This window comes from Castor canadensis, chromosome 2 (assembly GCF_047511655.1).
Source record: "Castor canadensis chromosome 2, mCasCan1.hap1v2, whole genome shotgun sequence".
NCBI lineage: Eukaryota > Metazoa > Chordata > Mammalia > Rodentia > Castoridae > Castor > Castor canadensis.
Window position 1 is genome coordinate 179091377 of NC_133387.1, and position 25632 is coordinate 179117008.

At 39.5% G+C, this 25632-nt stretch overlaps 1 protein-coding gene and 1 non-coding gene across 6 annotated transcripts in view; one reads left to right on the forward strand and one right to left on the reverse strand.

Annotated features, from left to right (window-relative positions):
* Positions 1–25632, forward strand: part of LOC109697753 (CXADR like cell adhesion molecule) — a 102143-nt gene that overhangs the window by 72966 nt on the left and 3545 nt on the right. For 3 of the 5 annotated variants that reach the window (XM_074066509.1, XM_074066510.1, XM_020181590.2), the window contains 5 exons: positions 3764–3921; positions 17452–17653; positions 18862–19029; positions 19919–20041; positions 24862–25000. In XM_074066509.1, the coding sequence (XP_073922610.1) occupies positions 3764–3921; positions 17452–17653; positions 18862–19029; positions 19919–20041; positions 24862–25000 (790 nt within the window). The remainder of the gene's footprint in view (positions 1–3763; positions 3922–17451; positions 17654–18861; positions 19030–19918; positions 20042–24861; positions 25001–25632) is intronic. The other 2 variants (XM_074066512.1, XM_074066513.1) reach the window with 2 other exon arrangements.
* Positions 13203–13341, reverse strand: LOC141421123 (small nucleolar RNA SNORA29). Its single transcript, XR_012445797.1, has one exon. It is a non-coding gene; the product is annotated as a small nucleolar RNA SNORA29 (small nucleolar RNA).

Genomic DNA, 25632 nt, shown 5'->3' on the forward strand with positions numbered 1-25632 from the left:
AGACGGGAATGTGTATTTAAAAAGACTACAGGAAGAACATAGAAATCTGCATAGATCCTGGTGGTCCTCTTGGAGTTTGGGGTGCTTAGGTTCAGGGAAAGACTACAGAACCATTAACTCTGATTGGGGCTCCCTGCCTTAGAAAAGCCATTTGTATCCATGAGGAGCCCCTCCCTGCACTGCTGTATTTAATTCTGGATATGGTATAAATAGAACTTGGCACTCTATCGAAGCATACCACCCACCACTATATTTCGGTTCTTTTGGGACATTAACCAAATCTGAGCCTTTGATTCCCTCTAGTGGCCTAACTCGGCAAATTTTGTATCTGATTCACTGTATTTATTTATTCAGTGTATAGTAAGTGCCTATGTATGCACATCTTTTCTTTCTTCTATGTTATGTGGGGTGGAGGGAAGTGGTTTTATTTGAGCATTGTCAGGTTTAGCACGGGTAGAAGACAGAGCTCCTTCTTACAAGTTTAGTGTAGTGTAATATAAATTTCTCAGCTATTCTGGAGCTGCTTTGGGGGACTTAAGGGGAATGGGCTATGATACCGGTTATTTCTGCTCTGAATGAGTTATCAGGACCTTGGGTCAACTCTTTTACCCCTGTACCTTAATTTAAGCCTTAGTTTGTTCACTGATAAAACACATGTGAGCCAGGCATTAGTGGCTCATGCCTGTAATTCTAGCTAATCAGGCGGTAGAAATCCAGAGGATGGCAGTTCAAAACCAGCCTGGGCAAATAATTCTCAAGACCCTATCTTGAAAATACGCAATACAAGAACAGGGCTAGCAGAGTGGTTCAAGTTGTGGAGTACCTGCCTAGCAAGTGTGAGGCCCTGAGTTCAAACCCCAATACTATCAAAAACCAAACCAAAACAAAACAAAAAACCATGTGTGTGTGGGTTAGATTCAAATCAATTCAATAAATATTTATTGAATATCTACAGTGTATTCAAACCTGCAGTGTAAAACTGAAAGTGAAAATATATAAGCCATGTGCTGGTGGCTCACACCTGGTATTCTAGCTGCTCAGGAGGTAGAGATCATGAGGATCGTTATTTGAAGCCAACCTGGGCTCACAAGACCCTATCTCGAAAAAACCCATCACAAAAAAGGGCTGGTGGAGTGGCTCAAAGTATAGTCCCTGAATTCAAGTCCCGGCACCACAAAAAAAAAAAAAAAAAAAAAAAGGAAATATATTAGTTAATAGGAAACTGTTCTATGTAGTAAAACTGAAAGTATTATTTCCATGTCATTGTACCATATAAATTTGGTCAAATATGTGTATAATATTTAAAACTCCTCTCATAGTCTTGCACTTTGCTCTCATTTGTTCCAACAGGACACAATGCTTGAGGTACACATGTCAAGAGGTGATACAAAACAGAAGTTGGGATCATTATGCTAACCTGACCATGTTGGAAACCAAGGAGAGGCTGAATGTTGTTATAGACAGCCCTTGAATCAGAGCCAATGGTATTTATTACCAATTGCTGATATTGAAACTGGAGTTTTGGACCCAAGGCCCAAACTCTTAAGATTCCATATGCCAGGTCCAGCCACCGCCTATAAATGCCAAATAAAGAGGCGTGGTGAAGGCAGAGAAAGGAGGTTTATTGATGACTTGGGACATGCCGTGGGAAGAGGCAGAGCCATCTTCAGGGTACAGACATGAGTTATAGGTGTAAGTAGACAAAAGAACTGGGGATAGGGGACAAAAGGTATACATACCTAGACAGTTCAATCAAAAGTGTGATCCAGGTGGTCATTATCTCAGTCCTTGTTCTGGGAGAAGTATGGAGTTGTTATCTGGAGCCAGGCAGGTGGTCCATCCAAAGGAAGGCCCATTGTTGGGTGTAGTTTCTATCCCTTGCCATAAAGATGTTATCATCTGTCTTTCCTGGAATTCAAGGTGATTGCAAAGTGACTGCAAAGAGAAAGGCTTAGAACAAAGACAGATACAAAAATAGGGGACAGATGCCATGTTTATTTGTTTGTTCTTTTGGCAGCACTGGGGCTTAAACTCAAGGCCTCACACTTGCTAGGCAGGAGCTCTGCCACTTGAGCCACTCCACTAGCCCCCTTTGGGGCAGGATTTTTTTCAAGATAGGGTCTCATGAACTATTTGCCCCAGGCTGGCTTCAAACTACCATGCTCCTGATCTCTGCCTCCTGTGTAGCTAGGATTTTAAGTGTGAGCCACCGGCGCTCGGCCCATGCATTTTTCCTGCTATTAGTTAATTTGTGGGTCTGAATAAGGAGTCCATGCTTTTCAGGTAAAGCAGTTTAAGTGCCTCTTACAATATCCCCTTACCTGCTTTCCTAGCCTGTATTTTTTTGTATCTGTCATTTCCTCTCACCGTATCGCAACACTTTCCTTCATCCTTTACATAAATTCCCATTTTCCAGGGCCCACACCAAATACCACTTTCTCATTTTCAGACAGTTTCACTATCTTGTCCATGCTGCTCTGGAATTCCTGGGCTCAAGCAATCTTCCCATCTCTGTCTCTGAGTAGCTGGGATTAGAGGTGCACATCATCATGGCTGCTAAATTACCACCTTCTTGATAAAATCAGTTGTCTTAGGGAATGCATGGTAGCACACAGCTGTAATCACAGATGCTTGGGAGGTGAAGGTAGGAAGGCTAGGGTCTGAGTCCAGCCCCAGGAAAAAATGCAACACCCCACTTGAAAAATAAACTAAAAAGCAACAGGAGCTAGGAACTAGTGGCTCACACTTGTAATACTAGCTACAGGTGAAGCTGAGATGGAGAAGGATTGCTGTTCCAGGCAGCCCAGGCAAAAAAAAGTTTAGGGACCCCATCTCAATGGAAAAATCAAATGTGATGATGTGTACCTGTCATCTCAGCTATAGCAGGAAGTGTGAAATAGGAGGATGGTGGTACAAGTCAGTCTGGGGAAAAAATGAGATCCTATCTCCAAAACAGAGCAAAAAGGACTCAAGGTGTGGCTCAAATGGTAGAGTGCCTGCCTAGCAAGCATGAAGTCCTGAGTTCAAACCCCAGTGTGGCCAATAAGAGGGAAAAAAAAAAAAAAAAAAAAAAGCCTAGCAAGCATGAGGCCCCAGTACAACCAAAAAGAAAAAAAAAAAAAAATCAGTTGTCTTTATTCAGAGCCACTAAGCAGTAGACACCATACTAGATTTACATACAGTATTTTAGAAGAAACTGGTAAGATTTAAACTTTTCCTAAACCCAATAATTAATTGCCTATAATTCTCCCTTCTCTAAATTGACATATAATCCTTTGATCATGAAATAATTTCCTTAGTCATCTTTTTATCCTCCTAAATAGATGCTACTACTCAGAAACAATTGTTATGGATTTAAAGGAACTCATGTGCAAAAGATGAAGGTTCATCTGTAAGGTTTTCTCCAACTTCAAATTGCTTTGATTCTGTGACAGAGCATTGGCCTTTTGGAACCCTCTGCTAATAGAAGACAGAAAGATCAGAAGAATAGTGGTTGGCCTAAACCATTTCATTGTTGATAAAAACCCAGTAGTTAGGAGGAGAGGCACTAGTAGGCTGTAATTCATGGAGGTTAAAGATGTGATGAATTCCATTAATGGAGGAGTTAGTGTGAGACTTTTAGTACTTCGGGGCAAGGATTTTTTTAAAACCTTGACTGTGGCTGCTTGCCCACAGGTATCTAAAAGTTATCTGTTGTAATGTTTACTCCCTATACATTTTCATCCAGTTTCTACATTGCTCATTAGAGGTTTTCCTCTTCCAGTTTCCTACTGTGTTGGAACCTTGGGGACTCATACCGAGATCAAGAGAGTGGCAGAGGAAAAGGTCACTTTGCCTTGTCACCATCAGCTGGGGCTTCAAGAAAAAGACACCTTGGATATCGAATGGCTGCTTACTGATAATGAAGGGAAACAAAAAGTGGTAAGTATACACCTGGCTAGTGTAACCTCTTCCCATCCTCTATGGTTGCTTTCTTCAGTCTTTCCAGTCTTGTTAGGTCTGAAAGAACCTGAATGGCTTTTCATCTGGTTTATACTTTATATACAAAACTATAGAGAAGAAAGGGTATTTGGGTTGTGAAGATGAGAAACTCTATGTTCTTTGGGCAAGCCAGAAATACTAACAAGCCATATGGCACTTGCCCAGAGAGGGACTCTGCATGATTAGCATCTTTGCCTAAGAAGAGGACAATGAGGCAACAGCTCGATCCCCTAATCCAGTGGGCATAACCCAAAGTCTAGAACTCTAGGAGATTCGTTCCTCTTCCTCTTAAACTATTACTACCTGGCTAGGCTTCAACTTTGCACAAAGTCATGATTTACACCTTCCGAAGATTATGTAATTTGGCAAAGAACATATGATGCTAGGAGCAAATATGCCACATGAATGAAAGCGTTGCACACAAATAGAACCAGCCAGCAAAGAACTGATACTGGTTCTGGAGATGGAAAGTAAAGGAACAGACCTCAGGTCTTCAATGCTCAGATTGGGTAGGGTTATGATGGGCCACTGGTTTCATGAGCTTATGTTCTTTGTGAACAAAATTTGTAGTGCTCTGGCTCCTGAGGACCCATTAGGCTGCCTAAGACAATGACAACTAAGTATCCTGATGCTGTTTTATCCTTTCTGTCGGCTGCACGTAGTTATGGTAGTTTTCTCAATCAGGTTTTTGAACATAATTATTCTCACTTTACTCATTGACTTATTGGTTGTGGTTCAAAGATGTAAGATTTTGTGATTTAGGAAGGCTGGAATAGTGGGGTGAAGGAGAACCTAGTTCATGAGAAGTACCGGCCAGTCACATTAGGGAGTGAGAGGAGATTTTGTTCATTTTTTGATTCTGAATGTATTCTGTTTTACCAATTTTAGAGACATATTTACAGGATGTCTTCATTTTTGTCTTGATCCATCCTCGACACTGAGGAACATTATCAGCTGTCAGAAGTGTGTGGCATGTCCCTTCATAAAGTTTGGCCTTGCTATGAGTTTGAGGGGTACTCCAGTTTTCTGGACCTGTTTTTGCCTTTATGACTTACTGTTTTAAACATTGAAGGGTTTCCTACAATGTATTGGACAATTTTCTCCATTAATCTAGATGCTTTTCAACTTAGGAGGAGGCTGTTACATTTCCATAAACTCATGGTGAAATGAAACTGTCATAAGCTGAAAATACACTAAAAACACATAACCTACTGAACATCAAAGCTGAGCCTAGCCTACCTTAAAAATGTTCAGATCATTTACATTAGCCTGAGTTGGGTAAATTGATCTATGTATTGTCTATTTCATAAAAGTGTTGAATATCTTCTGTAAAACAAGATTTTGTAATTTAAAAAGTCTGTAACTTGGGTAAGCTTTTACACTTTCCTTCTGTTTCCAGAGCTTTACTTCTTTCCCTGTTAATAAAATTAACAGTTGTCCTTTTTCTGATCTGTCTCCATTACTAATTTTATAAAATAGTTTATGCTTGGAAAAACTGAGGTTTTCACTAAAAATAAATTTGAGGATCATTGTTGGAATTTCGCCTTCTTCAGTAGCTGTCTCTATCACCCTGTTATTTTGATACTACTTGTCATTTTTGTACCGTAGCGCATCCTCCTAAGACAACTTGTTCTCTGTAGAGCAAGGTCACCTCAACCTGAACATGTTTATTCCAACAACTTTTTGGTTAGTCCTAGACATGATCTTCTCAGTTGTGAATGCAGTAAATAAGAGCTCATGTTCCTGTACTAAAATCCAAGAACCAATGTGATAAAGACTCTCCTTTAACCGTACCTGAGTCAGACTACTGAGTACTTTCTGACTCTGACTCGGTCTCATGTTAGGCTTCCCTTTCTGTCCTAGTAGAACCCGTTCTTAGCAAGATGCTGCTAAGTTTGTTCAGTAGAAATCCTTCACCCTTGGTATCTGACCACCTTCAATGTTTAATTGCTCTGTTCTGCTTTCAACAATAGTCCTTTCAAATCAGTGGAAGGAGTGGGGGATAAAAGAGAATGATGGAGAGGGCGATAGTAAGAACTTGGGTAAATGTCACAGTGTACCCTCAGTACAATAATAATAAAAAGGAAGACAAAAACAACAAAAACCAATGGAGACAAACTCCCTCATCCCTAATGTTTCTTCTTAGCAATTTCCACCCACTGACTTCAACCCTGACCCTTTCTTACGAGCCTTCACTTACCCTTGTTGGAATCAGAGTTGAGCCCAATCTCTCTCCCCAACTTCCAGACCCCGTATTAGTAGTCCCTACACCTAACACCTCCCCTACCTCCAAGTAAAGTCTGCCTTACCATCTCTTTTTTTTGTGTGTGGTACCGGGGCTTGAATTCAGGGCCTACACCTTGAGCCACTCCGACAGCCCTTTTTCTGGTGATTTTTTTCGGGATAGGATCTCCTGAGCTATTTGCCTGGACTGCCATTGAACCTCGATTCTCCTGATCTCTGCCTCCTGAGTAGCTAGGATTATAGGCATGAGCCACCAGCCTATCTTTGTAGACTTAGTTATTTTTGTTGTTTTGTTTTGGTGGGATTGGGGTTTGAACTCAAGGTTTAGCACTTACAAAGCAGGTGCTCTACCACTCCTCCAGCCTTGCCTTATGATCTTTAACAAGTATTACTGAATAATTTTTGATCTCTCTTTTTACCACTTCCCATCTAACTTCTTATCTATCCATCTAACTTTCACCAGTGTTTTTATTTGAACTAAACTAAAAAAGGGCTGCTGGGTTATATAGTTAAGATCATATAAGATTGGAGAAGTTAATGTAAATTTTAAAAGGCATGCCTGTAATCTCAAATACTCAGAAGGCAGAGATTAGGAGGTTTGAAGTTTGAGGCCAGAGAAGGCAAAAAGTTAGTGAGACCCCATATCAGCAAACAAGCTGGGAGTGGTGACACCTGTGCAGTAGCCCCAGCCCCAGGCAAAAATCTTGAGATCCTAAAAAAAATAAAAAAAAACTAGGCAACAAAAGAGCTGGAGGCTGGCTCAAGAGGATGCCACTGACATGGCTTTAGGCAATCACAATTCCTCACTTATCTTCAGTTGATAATCTAAGGTGAAATGGCCATTTATTCAATCATCCAGATCATACAAATTTATGTAGCATGCTAGGTACCAGGATACAACAGTGAAGAGTTCATCAAATCCCCTGCCTCCTGGGAGTTTACAGTGAAAAGACATACAAGTATTAGAAACAAAGAAAAAGAAGGAAGGAGGAATATTCACTATTCACCAGATGTAAATCTGTTTAGCACATATTCTCATGACTAGGATTTTTAGGCCTTTTTTTCCAAAGTGCTGGGGATAGAACCCAGGGTCTTATGCATGCCAGACAAGCTCTCTACCACTAAGCTATATTCCAGCTCCCTATTAGGCCCATTTTACAAAAAAAGAACTTGAGTTACATACATGTGTTCTTGCACACACACATACAAAATGAAAAGAACCACCTAACGTCACCTGTTCTGCATTTTTAAATTGGGCTGTTAACCACTGGCTATATTTTCTTTCTAAATAATTTTAAAGTCCATCATGTGTTATGTGGAATGTTGGGAGAAAATTATTCCAGAAAGAACTAATTATGCAAAGACCTTGATCTGACGCAGGAAAGAGTTTGCCACTATTGGGACTTATAAAAGATAACAAACTAATTTAGCTTATTTTTTTTTTAAGATTCCCACTATAAGAAAGGAACTACAGCAAAGGAAGTAGTGAAGAAATAAATGTATAAAGATAATTTCACTTTTATTTTAATTATTTGTTTTTATTTTCCACAGATTCTCCTTAACTTACAAGGGGGTTACCCCAATGATTGTAAGTTGAAAAAGTAAAAAATGCATTTAATACACCAAGCCTACTGAACACCCTAGCTTAGGCAGACAGTGTGCTGCAGAGTCTTGATTGTTTCTCCTCATGATCGCATGGCTGATGGTGCTGTGACTTGCTATTGCCACCCAGCCTCTCAAGAGAGTATCAAATTACACATCACTCAGCTGGAAACAGATGAAAATTGAAACTTCAAAATACAGTTTCTACTGAATACATACAAATGCATATGTACACCATCATAAAATAAAAAAATGGAGCTGGCAGAGTAGCTCAAGCAGTAAGAGTGCCTGCCTAGCAAGTGTGAAATCCTGAGTTCAAACTCAAGTACTGCAAAAAAAAAAAAAAAAAAAAAAAAGGCCTGGCACTGATAGTTCATGCCTATAATTCTAGCTACTCAGATATGAGGAAGATCATGGTTGGAAGCCAGCCCAGGCAAATAGTGCACGAGACCCTATCTTGAAAAAAATCCACCAAAAGAAAAAAACCCACAAAACCATCAATAAAAAGGGATAATGGAGTGGCTCAAGATATAGGCCCTGAGTTCAAACCCCAGTAACACACAAACACATACACACACACAAAATTAAATGAAATTAAAAAATGTAAGTCAAACCAATGTAAGTCAAGGACTGTCTACAGAATACACTACCCCCTTATCTATATAGAACATATTTCAGTGGATACTTGAAACCTGAGTCACAAAAAAAAAAAAGAAAGAAAGAAAGAAACCTGAGGCAGTTCCAAACTCCATATACCAAATTTTTTCCTGTGCTTACATACACAAATTTAATGCCCTTTCCATCTTAACTTAGTATGTATCAGGCACTTATGGCCATGACATTTGCTGTATGAGCAAAACTAGTCCAAATTTCTTTTTCTTTCTTCTAAATTTCACAGATAAATTTGTTTTGACAAGCTGGGTATAAAGGTACATGCCTGTAATCCCAGCACTTAGGAAGCTGAAGCAGGAGGATGGTGAGTTTGAGGCCAGCCTGACCTACATAGAAAGACCCTGTGTCAATCCCACCACCTCTTACACCCCCCCCCCAAAAAAAAAAGATTTGGCCTGTCAGCATAGAATTTTTTAAAAAATTAAGTCAAGAACAACTTTCACCTTCTCACTTAAGGAAGCACTTTACATCTTCTCTTTAGCAGTCCAAATTGCCAGCATTACAACACTTATGCTTTGAGGTTATCATAAGTAAAAGAAAGTCTACTTGGGCATAAGCACAGCAATAGCTGGACCACTATCTGATAAGAGACCCCTAATGGGTGGGTCACCTATGCAGTCTGGAAAGGCTGGATAAAGGAATGATTCATGCTCCCAAGCAGGACAGAGCTTGGCTGCAAAGATTTTATCACACTACGCAGAATGGTGTACAATTTGAAATTTACAAATTGTTTATTTCTAGAATTTTCATTTAATATGTTTGGACATTGATAGATAGCAGGTAATGAAACTGGTGCCTGGGCACCAGTGGCTCACCCTTGTAATCCTAGCTACCTGGAAGGCTGAGATTGGGAGGATCATGATTCAAGGCCAGCCCAGGGAAATAGTTTGTGAGACCCCACTTAAAATAAGCAGACCAAAATGGGCTCAAACAGTAGAGTGCCTGTTTTGCAAGCATGAAGCCCTGAGTTCAAACCATAATCCCACCAAAAAAAAAAAAAAAAAGAACCCATGCATAAGAGAAGCTTACTCTATAAAGACACTGTCCAAGAGTAGTTGGAGGAGAAGACAAGCACAGCTTCCTTGGAAAAAGCACAACTAATCTAAAACTTTGGTTGCTTTTGTTTTGAGACAGGGTCTTCCTATGTAGCCCAGGCTGGCCTCAAACTCACAATCCTTTCTGCCTCAGCCTCCCAGCTGCTGGAATTACAGTCATGTGCCAACACACCAGCTTTGATCTAAGTCATGATCAAAGGAACTGACTTGAAGAAATTACAAGAGCATAGACACGAATGGTGGGAAGTCATAAGCAGCTATTACAGGTGGAGCATAAGATGTGAACCTGAACAGGCTGCAGGAACAGAGCCCGGAAGATCTTTTTGCCATACTAGGGAGCTTAGAATTGCCCTATAATGTCATGGAGCTCTGGACAGATTTTAAGAGTGCAAGTGACATATTTGCATCTTAGGGAAGTCATTCTGACATTGGCACACTGACTTAAGGGAGCTTCAACTACAAGCAAGCACAATTTCATACTACATAATGAGGGCTTAAACGACGGTCAAAGGCAGTTGGAAATCTCAAGATAGGAATAACAAATAAATAGTGGGTAAAGTTGCCAGGACTTTGTAACTGTAGGGTGTTGGGAACAGAGTGAGGGTGGCTGAGAAAGAAAAGACAGGAAGAGTTGGAATAGATGTGGCGCTTAAAGTAGGCTAACCAATGATGCAGAAGCCAAGTTTAGCTTTGCATTTCAATCTGAGAAGAAATGTTTTCATTCCTTTTGTCTTGGATGCTCAGAGCAGGCAGGGAACATCTGGAGGTGGGCAGGCAGTCTCCAGAACATTTGAATTTTAGCCTCCATAGCAAGGCCAGTAGAACTCTGGCGCTTTCTTCCTAGTTCAAGGGATGGAAACACCACTAAATCTCCAAAGTTAAGAGTGACCAACTCCCCCAAGGTCAGTGAGGGACACACAATGGATCTTTCTCCACCATTTTTCAGAACTGAGAAATCAGAATTTAGATTTTCTAATCCCCACACCTATTCTCTCACACATCTTTCTTTCCCCCTTCCTACTGGCTTTGAGCAAGAAAACTCCTGATCTTAAAAAGAGAAGCCTTCATCCATCTGTACTTAAAGCAGTTTTACAATTGCTACTTAGGCCATAGCATGGCAGAGCAACTGTCAGAAAGTTGAGCTTATCCATCTGTCCAAATTAAACAAACAACCTCATGTTTGTAATTCCTATATTTAAGTTTTCTGCTTGTCTTCAAAAGGATTAGGGCTGAGGGAGTGGCTCAAGTGGTAGAGTATCTGCCTAGCAAGTGTGAGGTCCAGAGTTCAAACCCCAGTGCTGCCAAAAAAAAGAAAAAAGTTTCTGTGACTTATACAGTGTATTGGAAAGTTCTAAATAAACAAATAAACAAAGGATTAAATAGACGTTCATTCTTCTCCTGTCATACCTGATGAACAGTTTAGTCTTAGCAGTGACTTACCTAGAATTAAAAGCAAAATAAAACAAAGAAACAATCAAGCATTCAGAATTCAAAGTGCATCTGAAAACAAAAACTAAGCTAAACTGCGAGGCTGTAACTGTGCCCCTACCCATGTCAGAAGTCTGTGTGATATATCATATTAAGTAAGGCTTATTTAATTATATTATAAGATTGTTTTACAACTGAATAATCTCAGCTGGGCCTGGTGGCTCACACTTGTAATCAAAGCTACTTAGGAGGCAAAGATCAGGAGGATCGGGGTTTGAAGCCAGCTTGGCAAATAGTTAATGAGAACCTATCTCGAAAAACCCTTCACACACAAAAAATAGGGCTGGCAGAGTGACTCAAGGTGAAGGTCCTGAGTTCAAGCTCCAGGACTGCAAAAAAAAAAAAAGGACTGGTGGAGTGGCTCAAGGTTTAGGCCTTGAGTTCAAGCCCCAGTATTGGGAAAAAAAAAAAAGAGGCTAAGTCAGGAGGCTCAAGGGTTCAAGGCCAGCCTGAGCTACATAGCAAGAGGAGAAGGAAAAGAAGAAGAGAAGGAGGAGGGGGAATGTCAGGTTTGAAAACTAGTTGATTCAGAGATGTGAAGGCAGGGGTCAAAGGTAAGATGTGGTCCAGAATCTACTGCATTTCTCATACATCACTGGAAAATGCCCTCTAAATATCGTTTTCATACTAAGGAATATTCCAAAAAGTATAGTAAATGCATTATTTTAGTAAAAATTCAGCCTTTAGTCAAAACATCAATGCAGACATTTTATCTTGAGTTTCTGCATTCTTTTTAATAAAAGTTGCAAGTTGCTGGGGTAGAGAAGAGGGCAAAGAAAGCTGAATGCTTTGGAGAGAGGGGACAGGAGGAAGGGAAAAAAGAGATTTATCTTCAGAAATCTTGGATTCAAATTTAAGCTGAAACACATCTTGGAGAAGGGCCTTTACTTTGTACAATCTAAAAGGTGTTGAGTCCAGATTTTCTGGAGATGAGTTGGGGTCTAATTTTCCTTGCATTAATTTTTTTTTTTTTTTAGTACTGGGGTTTGAACTCAGGGCCTATACCTTGAGCCACTCCACCAGACCTTTTTGATGGTGTTGAGATAGGTCTCTCCAAATCTCTGCTTCCTGAGTAGCTAGGATTATAGGAGTGAGCCACTGGCCCCTGGCCCTTGCATTAATTTCTACAGGCATGGAAATTCACTTGTAGTTAGCTAATGGTGATTTTCATGTTTCTTATCTACAGCAATACAAATCATTGTCCTTTTATTTTTTCCTGTGGATTTAATAGCAAGTTCAGTATACCTATTATTGTATTAAGAAAAAACTAAGGGCTGAGGACTGAGTGGCTCAAGAGGTAGAACGCCTTACAAGTATGTGGCTGTGAGTTCAAATCCTGTGGCTGTGAGTTCAAATCCTGGTCCTGCCAAAAAAAAAAAGGAGAATTAAAAATTGCAATTTCTACACCAAGAATTAAGGACAACAACAGACTCTGAATGAAGAAAGGGTACACATGAAATCCAGTGCAATTTAAAGGGTCTTTCTTTTTGCAATCTCATTCATCAAAGAAAAAAAGTTGTTTTTTGAGGCAGGGTCTCACTACATAGCCCAAGCTGGACTGAAACTTGCTGTCTCCTGATCCTCCTGCCTCTGCCTCCCAAGTGCTAGGATTACAAGTGTGTCACCCTGCTAAAAAGGATTTAGTGCTAAAAATGACTAGTTTTACCACTATCAGCTGTTCGAATCAATTTTACACATGATCTATATTACCTGTGAGGGAAAAAAAAGACCACCCAAGGAAACATTCTAATCATTTTGAAGACATTGGTGACTTAGCAGTGCTAATCAGTAATCTCTTCCAAGTTTTATCTGTGTTAATAGTTAGGTTTTCACTGATACAGTGTATAGCTCCCCTGTTTAAAGTATAGGAGAGAAAACCTTACAAATTCACCAAACTTTTAGTGGGAGGGGAATTTAAACTCAGGGCTTCCCGGTTGCAAAGCAGGCACTCTACTTCTTGACCCATGCCTCCAGGCCATTTTGCTAAGGTTATTTTGGAGGTGACGGTCTCACAAACTGTCTGCCCAGGTGGCCTTGAAAGTTGATCCTCCTTCTCTCAACCTCCCAAACCTAGCTAGAATTATAGGCATAAGCCACCGGGATCTGTCTCCAACCTTTTTGTTTTTATCACATTTAACAGTGTCAAAATGTATTGGCAATTATTTTCTGTTCAGTCATTTCACATAGAAACAGGACACTGAAAAATCCTCCCACTTCAGATCATGGCATCTTTAATCTATTTCATTAGCATAGCCACTGAAATATATTATAGGAGAAAATGCGGTAGTCAAATGGGAAATGCAATTCATTGGTGTTCATAGAAATGCAAATAAATTTTGTTCAAAGGAGGATATAAATCACTTTTAGTACCAATTCTCATTTGAACTGGCTGAAACATCTTATTAGTTCTTTTTGTTGCTTTTTTCTTCTTTTTTAATTAGTTCTATTATTAATTAATGAGCAAAGTAAAATCCTTGACACATGTCCAACTTGTTTGTTTGTTTGTTTGTTGGTGTACTGGGGCTTGAACTCAGGGTCTACACCTTGAGCCACTCCACCAGCCCTTTTTTGTGATGTGTTTTTTTGAGATATGATCTAGCAAACTATTTGCCCAGGCAGGCTTTGAACCTTGATCCTCCTGATCTCTGCCTCCTGAGTATCTAGAATTATAGGCATGAGCCACAGGTGCCCAGCTTCAATTTGTATTTTTATGAAAGTTTTACCTCTTTTTAAGAAAGTTATTTATTAACATTTATAATACTCATTTTCTGAATTGTTATCATAGCATAGTGCCAGGGACAGAGTGTGTTTTTAATAAATGCTTATTGGATGAAGAGTTGTAAAACAGCCTAGCCAGAGACAAAAACAACAAATACGCTGGGGAATGTAGTTCAATGGTAGAGTATTTGTCTAGCATGTGCAAGGTACTGGGGTGGATCCCCAGCACTGCAAAAACAAAAACAAAAGCAAAACAAAAAACAACCACACACACAAAACCCCCCAACCAAAACAAAAAATCAGATAAACCCAAAGCGTCCTCTGGACAATTACAAAATCTTTCATAATTTCTCTTCAAATAAAACAGATGCTCTAGCCAGGTAATGGTGGCTGTCACCTGTAATTCTAGCAATTTAGGAGGCAGAGATGAGGAGGATTGTATTTCAACCCCAGGCAAACAGTTCCTAAGACTTTACCTAAAAAAAAAAAAAAAACCCTTCACAAAAAAGGGCTGGTGGATGGCTCAAGGTGTAGGCCCTGAGTTCAAACACCAGTACAGCAAAAAGAAAAACAACAACAACAACAGATGCTCCATAGCTCATCATATCCAGGGGTAGAAGTCTAGCTCTATGGTAGTTTGTGCTTAATTAAGCATGTACAAAGCTCTGGGTTCAAACCTCAGTTCAGAAAAAAAAAAAGGTATAAATATGGATAAGAGCAAGAAGAGACCCTTCTCTGTCTTTCTGAGTATCATGTCAGGACAGGTTTTATGAGAATGCAACATTCCTTTTGAGACTAAAACAATGAGCAGAGCTTCTTTAAGTGATGAGATGGAAAAAAGGGAGTTTAAGAAAGAGAGTGCTCACATGGAGGTCATTTGAGAGCCCTAGACTGAATCTGGTCATCATTCAGAGGTAGTGGGGAATCATTACGGTTTTGAGCTGAGGAATAGCTAATGTGCATTTGACATTAATAAGTTAACAAGATTAACTTGACAGCATTGTGTAGGGTAGATTAGAGAGGACAGAAACATACAGCAGCCAGGTAGTGGGAAATACAAAATTGGAGCTCATGCTGGGTATGGTAGTATGCACTTGTAGACCCAGCTACTCAGGAGGCTGAGGCAACATTGTGGCTTTAGCCAGGGGTTCAAGGTCAGTTTGGGCAACACAGTGAGCTCCTGTCTCAAAATAAACAAACAAATAAGAAAACAAAACAAAAAAAATCTTGGAGCTCAGAGACAAGGGTATGAGAGTGGTAATAATGGTGGTATTTAGGATGAGAGGGCAGTAGATGGAGGGGGTGATCTAACCAAAGTACAATATAAGCCTATTTGGAATTGTCACATTGAATTCCCCCCAACCCTGTACAATGAATATATCCTAATTAAAAAAAAAAAAACCTCAAAAAGATAGATTGAGGATAGTATATGAGTAGTATGTAAGTATATAAAAGCAAAAAAAAAAAAAAGATGAGAAGGCAGTATTGAATGGAAATGTTTTGAGTATATTATCAATTACAGTGTTCAATATTCTCTTACTATTTTCTCCCCCATTCCCTCTCACAAGAGTTTGAGCTGGATCTTCAGTGTAGGAACTGGTCTTAGCCTGTTTGTTTTTTCAGTGTTAGGCCCAGTACCTGATACAGAAGCCCAGTATGTATTTGCTTAGGAAAAAGAATATACAGAGGAGAAAACATTTTTCTCAGACAGACTGGTAAGGGCAAAGTGAACAATGCTACTGAAGAGCTTGATGTGATGGAGAATAACTGATGGACATTTTCTTGGATGACTTTGCTTCTTTTCAGGAAAGCATATGATAAGCCATAGAGCATCATGTGATTGAGGATGGGTTAAAGGGTTAGAATAAAACAATTTGGAATAGTTGCAGCCAGAAATGTGCTCAGGAGCCTCCCATGTGCTTGCAAGCCTGTCTTAGTGCCATTATATGTATCTGCAATGCTCCTCCAGCCCTCTTCTTCCTGATTCTCATCTCTTAGTCTTTTCATCTTTCAAAGCCTGACTCAATTACCACCAATTTTTCTAGGACACTCTTCCTGATGATATTTCAAGCAAATTATTCCTTTTCTTTCTGTTTGTACTTCTTTATTAATTCCACCTAATTATAAGTACTTTTTTTTTTTTTTTTGGTGATACTAGGGGCTCACTGAACTCAGTGCCAAGTGTTCTACCACCAAGCTATACCTCCGGTCCTTCCTTTTTTTTTGGTGGGACTGAGGTTTGAACTCAAGAGCTTCATGCTTGTAAAGCAGGCATTCTACTGTTTGAGCCATAACTCCAGTCTATTTTGCTGTTGTTATTTTGGAAATGGGATCTTCCTCATCTCAGCCAGGATTACAGGAGTGAGCTACCTGGGCCCAACCCAGCCCTTCCATTATGATTACTAAAGACAAGGGATGGGGTATGGCTCAAGTTAGAGTGCTGTCTAATAAATGCAAAGCCTTGAATTCAAACCTCAGTACTGCCAAAAAATAAAGACAAGAAAGGGGTTTTACTCATCTAAATGGCTCCTCTAGATCTGATGGGAAACACTCATATTCTATATTTGCTGATGTTTACATCAAATGAATTTAAGAATATTACTCTCAGTGGCAGGGAGAACAAAGCTGAAGTTGTAGGACTGAACTTTTGGTAGACTAGATCAGCACTGTTTTCTTATTAACACAGTGACTGACAAAGAGAACCCAGGGAGAAGTTAAGTGCTGTGATGCAGGCAGACAAAAAAAAAAATCACTAAAAATCAAGATTATTTTTTCTGTTGGGAAAATTTAAGCTTTGGTATCCCTAATTGGGAAAACAAAGAAATGTGTATTAAATGGAAGGAAGAAACATAGTTTTCCCCATCTAACTTATTCTTACCAATCTGCAGCAAAGCCAACAAGGAGGGAAAGCCAAACAAATAGAACCCTCAGTATTAGATTGGACCAGAATTTTACATATTCACTTCTCCAGTCCCTTCACCTGGATGCTCAACTTCTGTAAGAACAAAACAAGTTGATTTTTTCAATTTCATTTTTTTCCCCCATTTCTAAATTTTCTGGAAGAAAAGAGGTAACTGTGGTATATAGGAACAACAAACTAGATGGCTTTATAAGACCTATGTTCAAATCCTAGTTCTGCCACCTTTCTGTGAAATGGGGACACTTAAATATTCAGGGGAAAAAATAACTGTTTGGAAAAATTGTGGTGAGAAATAAACTAGATGTCATAAAAAAAAACAAAACACCTCGCATAAGGAATGTAGTACTTTGAAGAGATCACATGCAAGTGGTAGAAACACAAAACACAGAAAAAGGTATACAGGGGAAAGGCAACTCTCCTTTGCATTCTTATCCTCCCTTCCCTCAAGTCTCAGACTCAACTCAGCACCGTGTGTTGTGCACCCTTCCAGAAATATTCTAAGCTTAATGTACGTATAGCTTGCAAGTTTTCTTCCTTTCCTTAATTTAAACGTGTGACCTCCAGTACGTAACTCAGATTCCTAAAATGGAGTGGTTCTGAGCATTTAATGAAATAATAGCACTTGATAATTAAATGCTACACAGATAAAAGGTATTACTTTTGGAAGGAGATGGCCTAAGCAAATGTATTTTAATTTAGATCAGGGATCTCTTGGACCTTAGAATCACTAAGGTCAATCACTGCTTGACTTTATCTTGGTCTTTTCCACAGGTGATTACTTACTCTAGTCGTCATGTCTACAATAATTTGACTGAGGAACAGAATGGCCGGGTAGCCTTTGCTTCCAATTTCCTGGCAGGAGATGCCTCCCTGCAGATTGAGCCTCTGAAGCCCAGTGATGAGGGCCAGTACACCTGTAAGGTGAAGAATTCAGGACGCTATGTGTGGAACTATGTCATCTTAAAAGTCTTAGGTAAGGTAGGGCATCAAGGTAAATGCCTACATCATGCTTTTCTCGTTTTTTAAAACAGAGTCTCACTTATATAGTCCAGGCTGACTCAAACTTGGTATTTAGTCCAGGCTGCCCTTGAACTCATGATCTTCCTGCTTCAACCTAGTACTCCTTCAGGCATGCATACCATGTTCAGCTTAAATCCCTCCACTTTAAAGTATCTGTGAAGAATAGTCAAATGCATCATGGTGGTACAAAAGTTCATGTTCAGTACTTGTATTATGATACATTTAGAGGTCACCTAGTGCAGTTCCCTGCAAAGCATTTATGTTCTGTGTTTTAGCCATAATGAAAAAAGATAATTATAATTTTCCATGGTAGCTCATCATAAAATTTAAATGCCCTCTAATATTTGAATGGTTTCCTTCTAATTAACTATAGGGGGAATATAGCTGAGTGGTAGAGCACTTACCCAAATTTAACTTTTTCTTTTTTTGGTGGGAGGGATCTAACCCAAAGCCTTAAACATGGTAAGCAGGTGCTCTACCACTGAGCTATATAGCAGGTCCCTTACATGTAACTTAAATCTCTCAGAGATGATTCATTTCTGCCTTATGACACCAAGGACCACTGATTTATACTTAATTACTTTATTTATTTATTTATTTTTGCAGGACCAGGGCTTGAACTCAGGGCCTACACCTTGAGCCATGCCACCAGCCCATTTTTTTGTGTTAGGTATTTTTGATATAGGGTCTTGTGAACTATTTGCCGAGGTTGGCTTCAAACCACGATCCTCCTGTTCTCTGCCTCCTGAGTAGCTAGAATTATAGGCGTGAGCCACAAGCCAGCACTCTGCCCTTAGTTACTTAATTAATGATCAATTCCTGTTTCAGTATCAGTGAAATCACACTTAACTTTCCTAAAATTCCTAATAAATAACAGTGTTTCCCTTTTAAGAAGTGATGTGGGAGTTTTGAAGCAGCCCTTGAAAAATCACACCACCCCCATTGGTAGCAGCTAGAAGTGTGTGTGTGGAGGATAGAGGATAGGGTGGGGTGCCTTCTGGGGCTAATATAAAGGATGGCTAATTAAATCCTGGCTCATAAATTGACCATACATATGGCTGGAGAAACAACTCAAGAAACATAGCTTTTGCACTGACATTGACTCTGGTGTTTGGAGAACCTTGGAATTGTACTTTTTTTTTTTTTTTTCTATGTGGCCAGTGAGACCATCCAAACCCAAGTGTGAACTGGAAGGAGAGCTGACAGAAGGAAGTGATCTGACTCTGCAGTGTGAGTCATCCTCAGGCACAAAGCCCATTGTGTATTACTGGCAGCGAATCCGGGAGAAAGAGGGGGAGGATGAACATTTGCCTCCCAAATCTAGGATTGGTAAGTCACCTTACCAGTCTGCTGGGCTAACAAGATAGTCCTGTATCCATGAATTCTAAATCTCCTTTGTCAGCACCTCACTATATGACCTTGAGTATACTGCTGAACCTCCTCAACTTCCATTTTGTTTTTAACCATAAAGTAAGACAGAAAATCTTTCTTCAAATGACAAGTAAAAAAAAAAAAAAAAAACACAAAACAATTAGGAAGAAATGTACCACATAAATCCACTCTATTCTAATCATCTTGTTTAGTATCCCTTGGATATTCATAACCTTTTGTCACTTTTGAGGATGTAGTACAATTTATTTATTTATTGTGGTCACTGAGGTTTGAACTTAGGGCCTATACCCTGAGCCACTCCATCAGCCCCTTTTGTGATGTTTCTTTTTTTCGAGATGGGGTCTCACAAACTATTTGCCCAGGCTGGCTTTGAACCACCATCCTCCTGATCTCTGCCTTCTGAGTAGCTAGGATTACAGGTGTGAGCCACTGGCATCTGGTAAGGATGTACTACAATTTAAAAGAATATTTAGCTGGGTGCTGGTGGCTCATGCCTGTAATGCTAGCTACTCAGGAGGCAGAGATCAGGAGAACCCAGGTTCAAAACCCACCCAGGCAAATTGTTTGCAAGACCCTATCTTGAAATATGCTACATAAAAAAGGACTGATGGAATGGCTCAAGGTGTAGGCCCTGAATTCAAATCCCAGAACCACAAAAAAAGTAAATAAATAAAAAGTAAATAATTATCATGTTTCAAAAAGGGGTCTATTATTTCATCCTTATCAAACTGTATTGAAGAATCTTAGGTTAGTGATGCTCCACAGTAAACAATAAATACAGATGCTGTCACTAAGGAAATTTACAGCATCCTTTCTGCTTATGTAGACTATAACAATCCTGGGCGAGTCCTGCTGCAGAATCTTACCATGTCCTCCTCTGGGCTCTACCAGTGCACAGCAGGCAACGAGGCTGGCAAGGAAAGCTGTGTGGTGCGAGTGACTGTACAGTGTAAGTATATGAAGGGTTTTTTGTTGTTGTTGTTTTGCTTTCTTTTCTTTTTTGTAGTGCTGGAGATTTAACCCAGGACCTCAAGTATGCTAAGCAGGCACTCTACCACTTAGCTACAACTCTAGTCCTCCAAAGGATTTTTTTTTTTGTCATTTTAAAAATTTTATTTTTGCATTGTGTTTCAAAGTAAGACATTTTAATGATGAGTAAATGTAAGGTTAAGGTCAAGTATTTCTTGAGCTGGCAACCATGTAGGCTTGACACATAATGGGTGCTCAATAACACTAGTTACTATTGCTATTATTTTCCTATTATCAACTTATAACTTCAGAATTTTGAGCCAAATCCCATGTCCTCAACTCATGTTATCAGATAGCATTTATTAAAAAGGCTGTATAAACCATGTTTTAAACATAAACAAGGGTTGGCAGAGTGGCTCAAGTGGTAGAGCACCTGTTTAGGAAGCAGGAGGCCCTGATTTAACTCCCAGTGCCATCAAAAACACAAACCAAAAAAAAATTTTAAAAACCCACTGAAAAACAAAAACAAGATGAGTACTATTATATATTTCTGTGTAACAAATCCCCCCAAAATTTAGTAGCTACAAACTTATGTCTCAGTTTCTGTGGTAAGACATTCAGAAGCAGTTTAGCTGGAAAGTCTGCTCACTATCTCCTCAAGAGAGGTTGTGCAAGATGCCAAGTGCTGCAGCCACTGCAAGGTTTGAATGGTGCTGGAGGAGCGGTCTCTAAAATGACTCCTTCACATGGCTGTCAGCCAGAGGCCTCATTTCTGCACACATGGGCCTGTACACCAGGCTCTTCACTTACTGATGGCCTTCCACACAGACAATGATCTAAGAAAGACTGTGCCTGCTTCAAAGAAAAATAAAAAAAAGTGCCTCGAGAGCTAAGTACTCCCTGGCTTTTGCATGACTGAAGTCTCCATATGGTGTACCATCCCTTCTTCTGTATTCTATTCAGTAGAGGTGAGTCACTGTCAGACGCTGGTGGCTCACACCTGTAATCCTAGCTAACTGGAAGATCAGGAGGATCACGGTTCTAAGCCAGCCCAGGCAAATAGTTCACAAGACCTTATCTCGAAAATACCCAATACAAAAAGGGCTGTTGGAGTGGCTCAAGTAGTAGAGTGCCTGCCTAGCAAGTATGAGGCTCTGAGTTCAAAACCCCAATACTGCTAAAAAAAAAAGAAAAGAAGTGAGTACTAAACTGGGCGTGGTAGTTAAAAGTCAGCCTGGGCTACAAAGTGAGACACTCTCTCAAAAAAGGAAGGGAGGAAAGAAGGAAAGAAGGAAGCCCTGTATAGAGACTCTCACCTCTATTCCCAGCTACTCAGGAGTAGAGACTGGAAGAATCTCAGTTTGAGGCCCCCTCAGGCAAAAAAATTAGTGAGACCTCATCTGAACAAATGATCCCGGCAGTGGTGGCAGGCATCTATAATTTCAACTACTTGGGATGCATGGGTAGGAGGTCTAGGCCAGTCCTGGGCAAAAACTCAAGACCTACCTATAAAATAAATAAAGCAAAAAGGGCTGGGGGTGTGGCTCAATTGGTAGAATGCTTGCCTAGTAAGTACAAGATAAGACTGAGTACATACCGCAAAAAAAAAAGGGAAGTCACCAAGTGCAGTCCACATTCAAAAGGAAGTTGGAATAAATGAACGAATGGCTCAAGTGGTAAAGCACCTGCCTAGCAAGCACAAGGCCCTGAGTTCAAACCCCAGTACTGCCAGGGGGGAGGAATGACAGGCTGCCTTTTTTAGTTTTTTAACAAAGACTTGCTATATAAACCAGGCTAACCTCAAACCCATTATACTTCTGTCTCAACTTTCCCAATACTGGGATTACTCGTGTATACCAATTTGCCAGGCAACTCTATCCCTTGAAGGAAGAAATAGCAAATTATTTGTGGACATATTTTAGGCAACTGCCAGAGTGCAAAGTCTAACAAGGTAAGTATCAAATATACAATAAAGAACACTTTCAACTAGGGAAAAAAACCCTCAAATCAGTGAGAAAATGTCTAAACCAATATGGCACAGAATGTCGTTGAAGTATAATTTTCAAAATGGCTACAGCTTGAGCCACTCTACTACCTCTTTTTTGTGATGAGTTTTTTCAAGATAGGGTCTCACAAACTATTTGCCCAGGCTGGCTTTGAACCACGATCCTCCTGATCTCTGCCTCCTGAATAGCTAGGATTACAGGCCTGAGTCACTGGTGCCTGGCTAAAATGGTAAACTTTTAATTCTGACAAACTAAAGATTTCATTTCATTCATTACTTGGGCAGGAGATGTAGTTTCATGGTAGAGTACTTGTCTAGCACTTGTGAGGTCCTAGGTTCAATCTCCAGTGTTACAAGCAAAACTTCATTGCTTGATGAGGGAGCTAGTAAGATACTAAATTTGGTCCAAAGAGCATTTGAGAAGTTAGAGATAGAGAAAATGTAACACATGAGATGTAAAGATTGCTAGGTCAGGCATCAAACTGGTTAATATTCTATAAAATCACAGACTATAATTTCTGGGGTCACCTATCTAACTGGACGGTAATCATTTCCATCTTTTTTGGACAGAGGTCTATAAGCTGCCCTTGAAGAATTGTAAATTATCTAGCACTGTACTTCTTTTGTCCATTTCCAGGTTTTACATAATTTTTCCTACAAATTTAATGAGCACTTCACAGAAATACGTACTGTGAACTGCCTTTTATGTCAATGAAAAAGAGGACCAAAAAAATTTAAAAAATGTAAAAAGTGTAGTACAAATTATACAAAGGATATGAGAAAGCAGGAGCTTTTACATTTTTAACCAGAGTATAAACTGATAGCACCTTTTAGTGTCATCTATAGATTTGGGGAAGTAAATATAGTGAGGTAAAATTGCACAGAGAAGAGTACATAAATCCTAAATGTACATTCTGGTAGATTTTCAAAAGTGAGTATCTATTATTCACTTACCAGCACTATGATTAAGAACCTGTCAGTACCTCTCACCACCCCTCCATTACTCACATTTCTAATTTACAGATTACTTTCCCTGTTTTAGAACTTATTACATAAATGGAATCATTAATTTGTATCTAGCTTTTCCCACTCCACATTGTTTTTTGTTTATTTGGTTTTTGGTGGTACTTGGGTTTGAGGGTTTGAACTTAGGTCCTCTTGCTTGCTAGGCAAGTAATCTACCACTTGAGCCACTCAGCCAGCTCCACATTGTTTTCGAAATTCATTATTGTTGCTTATAGCTACAATATGTTCATTCTTATTGTTTTATAGTATTTTTATAGAAGTATAGCACAATTAGAGACCCATTTTATGTTTGATGGAAAAGTGCATTCATTTTATTCAGCAATATTTCTGTGTTTTTGTTCTTCTGAGATATTCCAAAAGTGTGCAAATACATATGGAAATTATGTATTATTTTCAATTGTGAAAAATTCAAAGCAATCTAATTTCTATTAATAGACAATCCATCTAGAGTGTGTGGTAGGTTTGAGGCAAGGGGAAATCAGCATTCCTTAGCTGAAATTGTAAATATGCTGTAGTCCTTGGAGACCTTAAATAAGAGATATTCAAAGTCTAATTTCTTTAAAAAATGGTTTTGTTTACGTTAAGAAGTCACTTAGCTTATAAACACAGAATAAGAATAAAGAGATTTTCTGTTGACTACACTTCCAAAATACAGGCCATACTTATCTACCTGCTTCTATGTAAATTACTTCCATCCTAGCCTAATCTACCACCATCTCTAGCCAGCACTACTGGAAGTATGCTAACTTGAGTCACAGCTTCCTTTCCACCTCCTCCATAATTCCTTTCCCTAGAACAGTAACGATATGCTTTCCCAAATGTAATTTGGACCATGTGATGCCTTCATTGCTCTTATACTGAAATCATTGCCATGGCCTGCAGGCCCTATGTGAGTTGGTCTGTTCTTGTCTGTCACCTTATCTCCCTACACTATACCTTGCTCATTATGCTCCAGAACCACTCACATTCTTCATACTTGCTATTCCTCCTGTCTGTAGTGTTCTATTCCTAGATCACAAGATAGTCTTTTCTATTTATATCTCAACTCAAATGCCACTTCCTCAGAGTCCTGATTGCCCAAATGTAAGTGGTATTCTTCTATTCTCCCTCTAAACTATCAATCACCTACTTTTCTTCAAAGAATTCATATATATTCTGAAATTATTTTTATTTATTTGTCATGTTTCCCACTTTCTGGAATGTAAACTTAAAAACAAAACCCTTACCTGTCTTCATCAGTACCTAGAACTGTGCCTGGCTTGGTGTAGGCACTGAATATGTTTGGCATATGAATCAGAGTTACTAATGTGCAAGTCACATTTTGACTTCTGAAGTTCTAGGATCTATTGGTAAACACACACAGAGTCTAACATGGCTCGTTATATATTTCTTATCTCATTAGTGTAAGAGAAAGTTTGAGAAAAAAGGAAGTTAGCAGAGTCAGAGTATTGACCCAACATTATCCTATTAATGTTGACAAAATCTTCAAACATGATACAGTAACTCTCCCGTGCATTTTATCATCTGCACCAACCCAGGCTTATTCACAAAATCCGAGCTAATTGCTAGTAAAGTCTGTGATTCAGTGATTACAAGTGCAAAAGTACCAAAGAGGGCAGTCAGACCACAGAGAGTAATGGGGCGCTACTCTAGAAGACACATATAAAAACCTAGAAGTCCTCATCCTGCCCAGAGCAGACGCATTTTGAATTCATGTATTTCCCATCTTACGTTTGACTTTACTTGTGCTTCTGCTTCTGAGAAAACAGATGTACAAAGCATCGGCATGGTTGCAGGAGCAGTGACAGGCATAGTGGCTGGAGCCCTACTGATTTTCTTCTTGGTGTGGCTGCTAATCCGAAGGAAAGACAAAGAAAGATATGAGGAAGAAAGACCTAATGAAATTCGGTAAGCCTCCCAAGTTCCTACTTCTACTGAGCTGCTTTTCTAAGGCCAGTTGCATAGTAACGAGTCAACATAAATATCCCCAGTTTAGGACTGGAGGTGTGACTCAACAGCTAGAGCACCTGCTTTGTGAGCATGAAGCCTGAGTTCAAACCCCAGTCTCACCAAGAAAAAAACAAAACAAAACACAAAAAGCTTATGATAAATATCCCCAGTTTCCTCTGAACCACGCAATCTGTTCAAAGGATTATTCTGTTAGGAGGAAGTTGCTGCCTTGGGACAGAATGTATGGTTTACCCAGACTTTATTGGGAAACTATCCTCAACAGAGACTCGTGAGTTCAACTTTACATTACTTCTGATTCATTCCCACTTAAAAAGGCTATACACAATAAAGGATGTATAACCTGCAGGACATGAAAGGCTTTTACACATACAAACCCTAAATCAGGGCAAGTGCTATCTAGACTATCTCATGGTGAGTTGTATCCTAACAAAATAAATATTTGCCTAAACCAAGCATTAAGTCTCAAGAAATGAGGGAGTGCTCAGTTTCCTAAAGGGCTACCTTCTGATGGTATTATTTGGAAAGCCTCAGGAGGAAGTAACTATAGTGGAAGCCAGTAAAATCCTGCT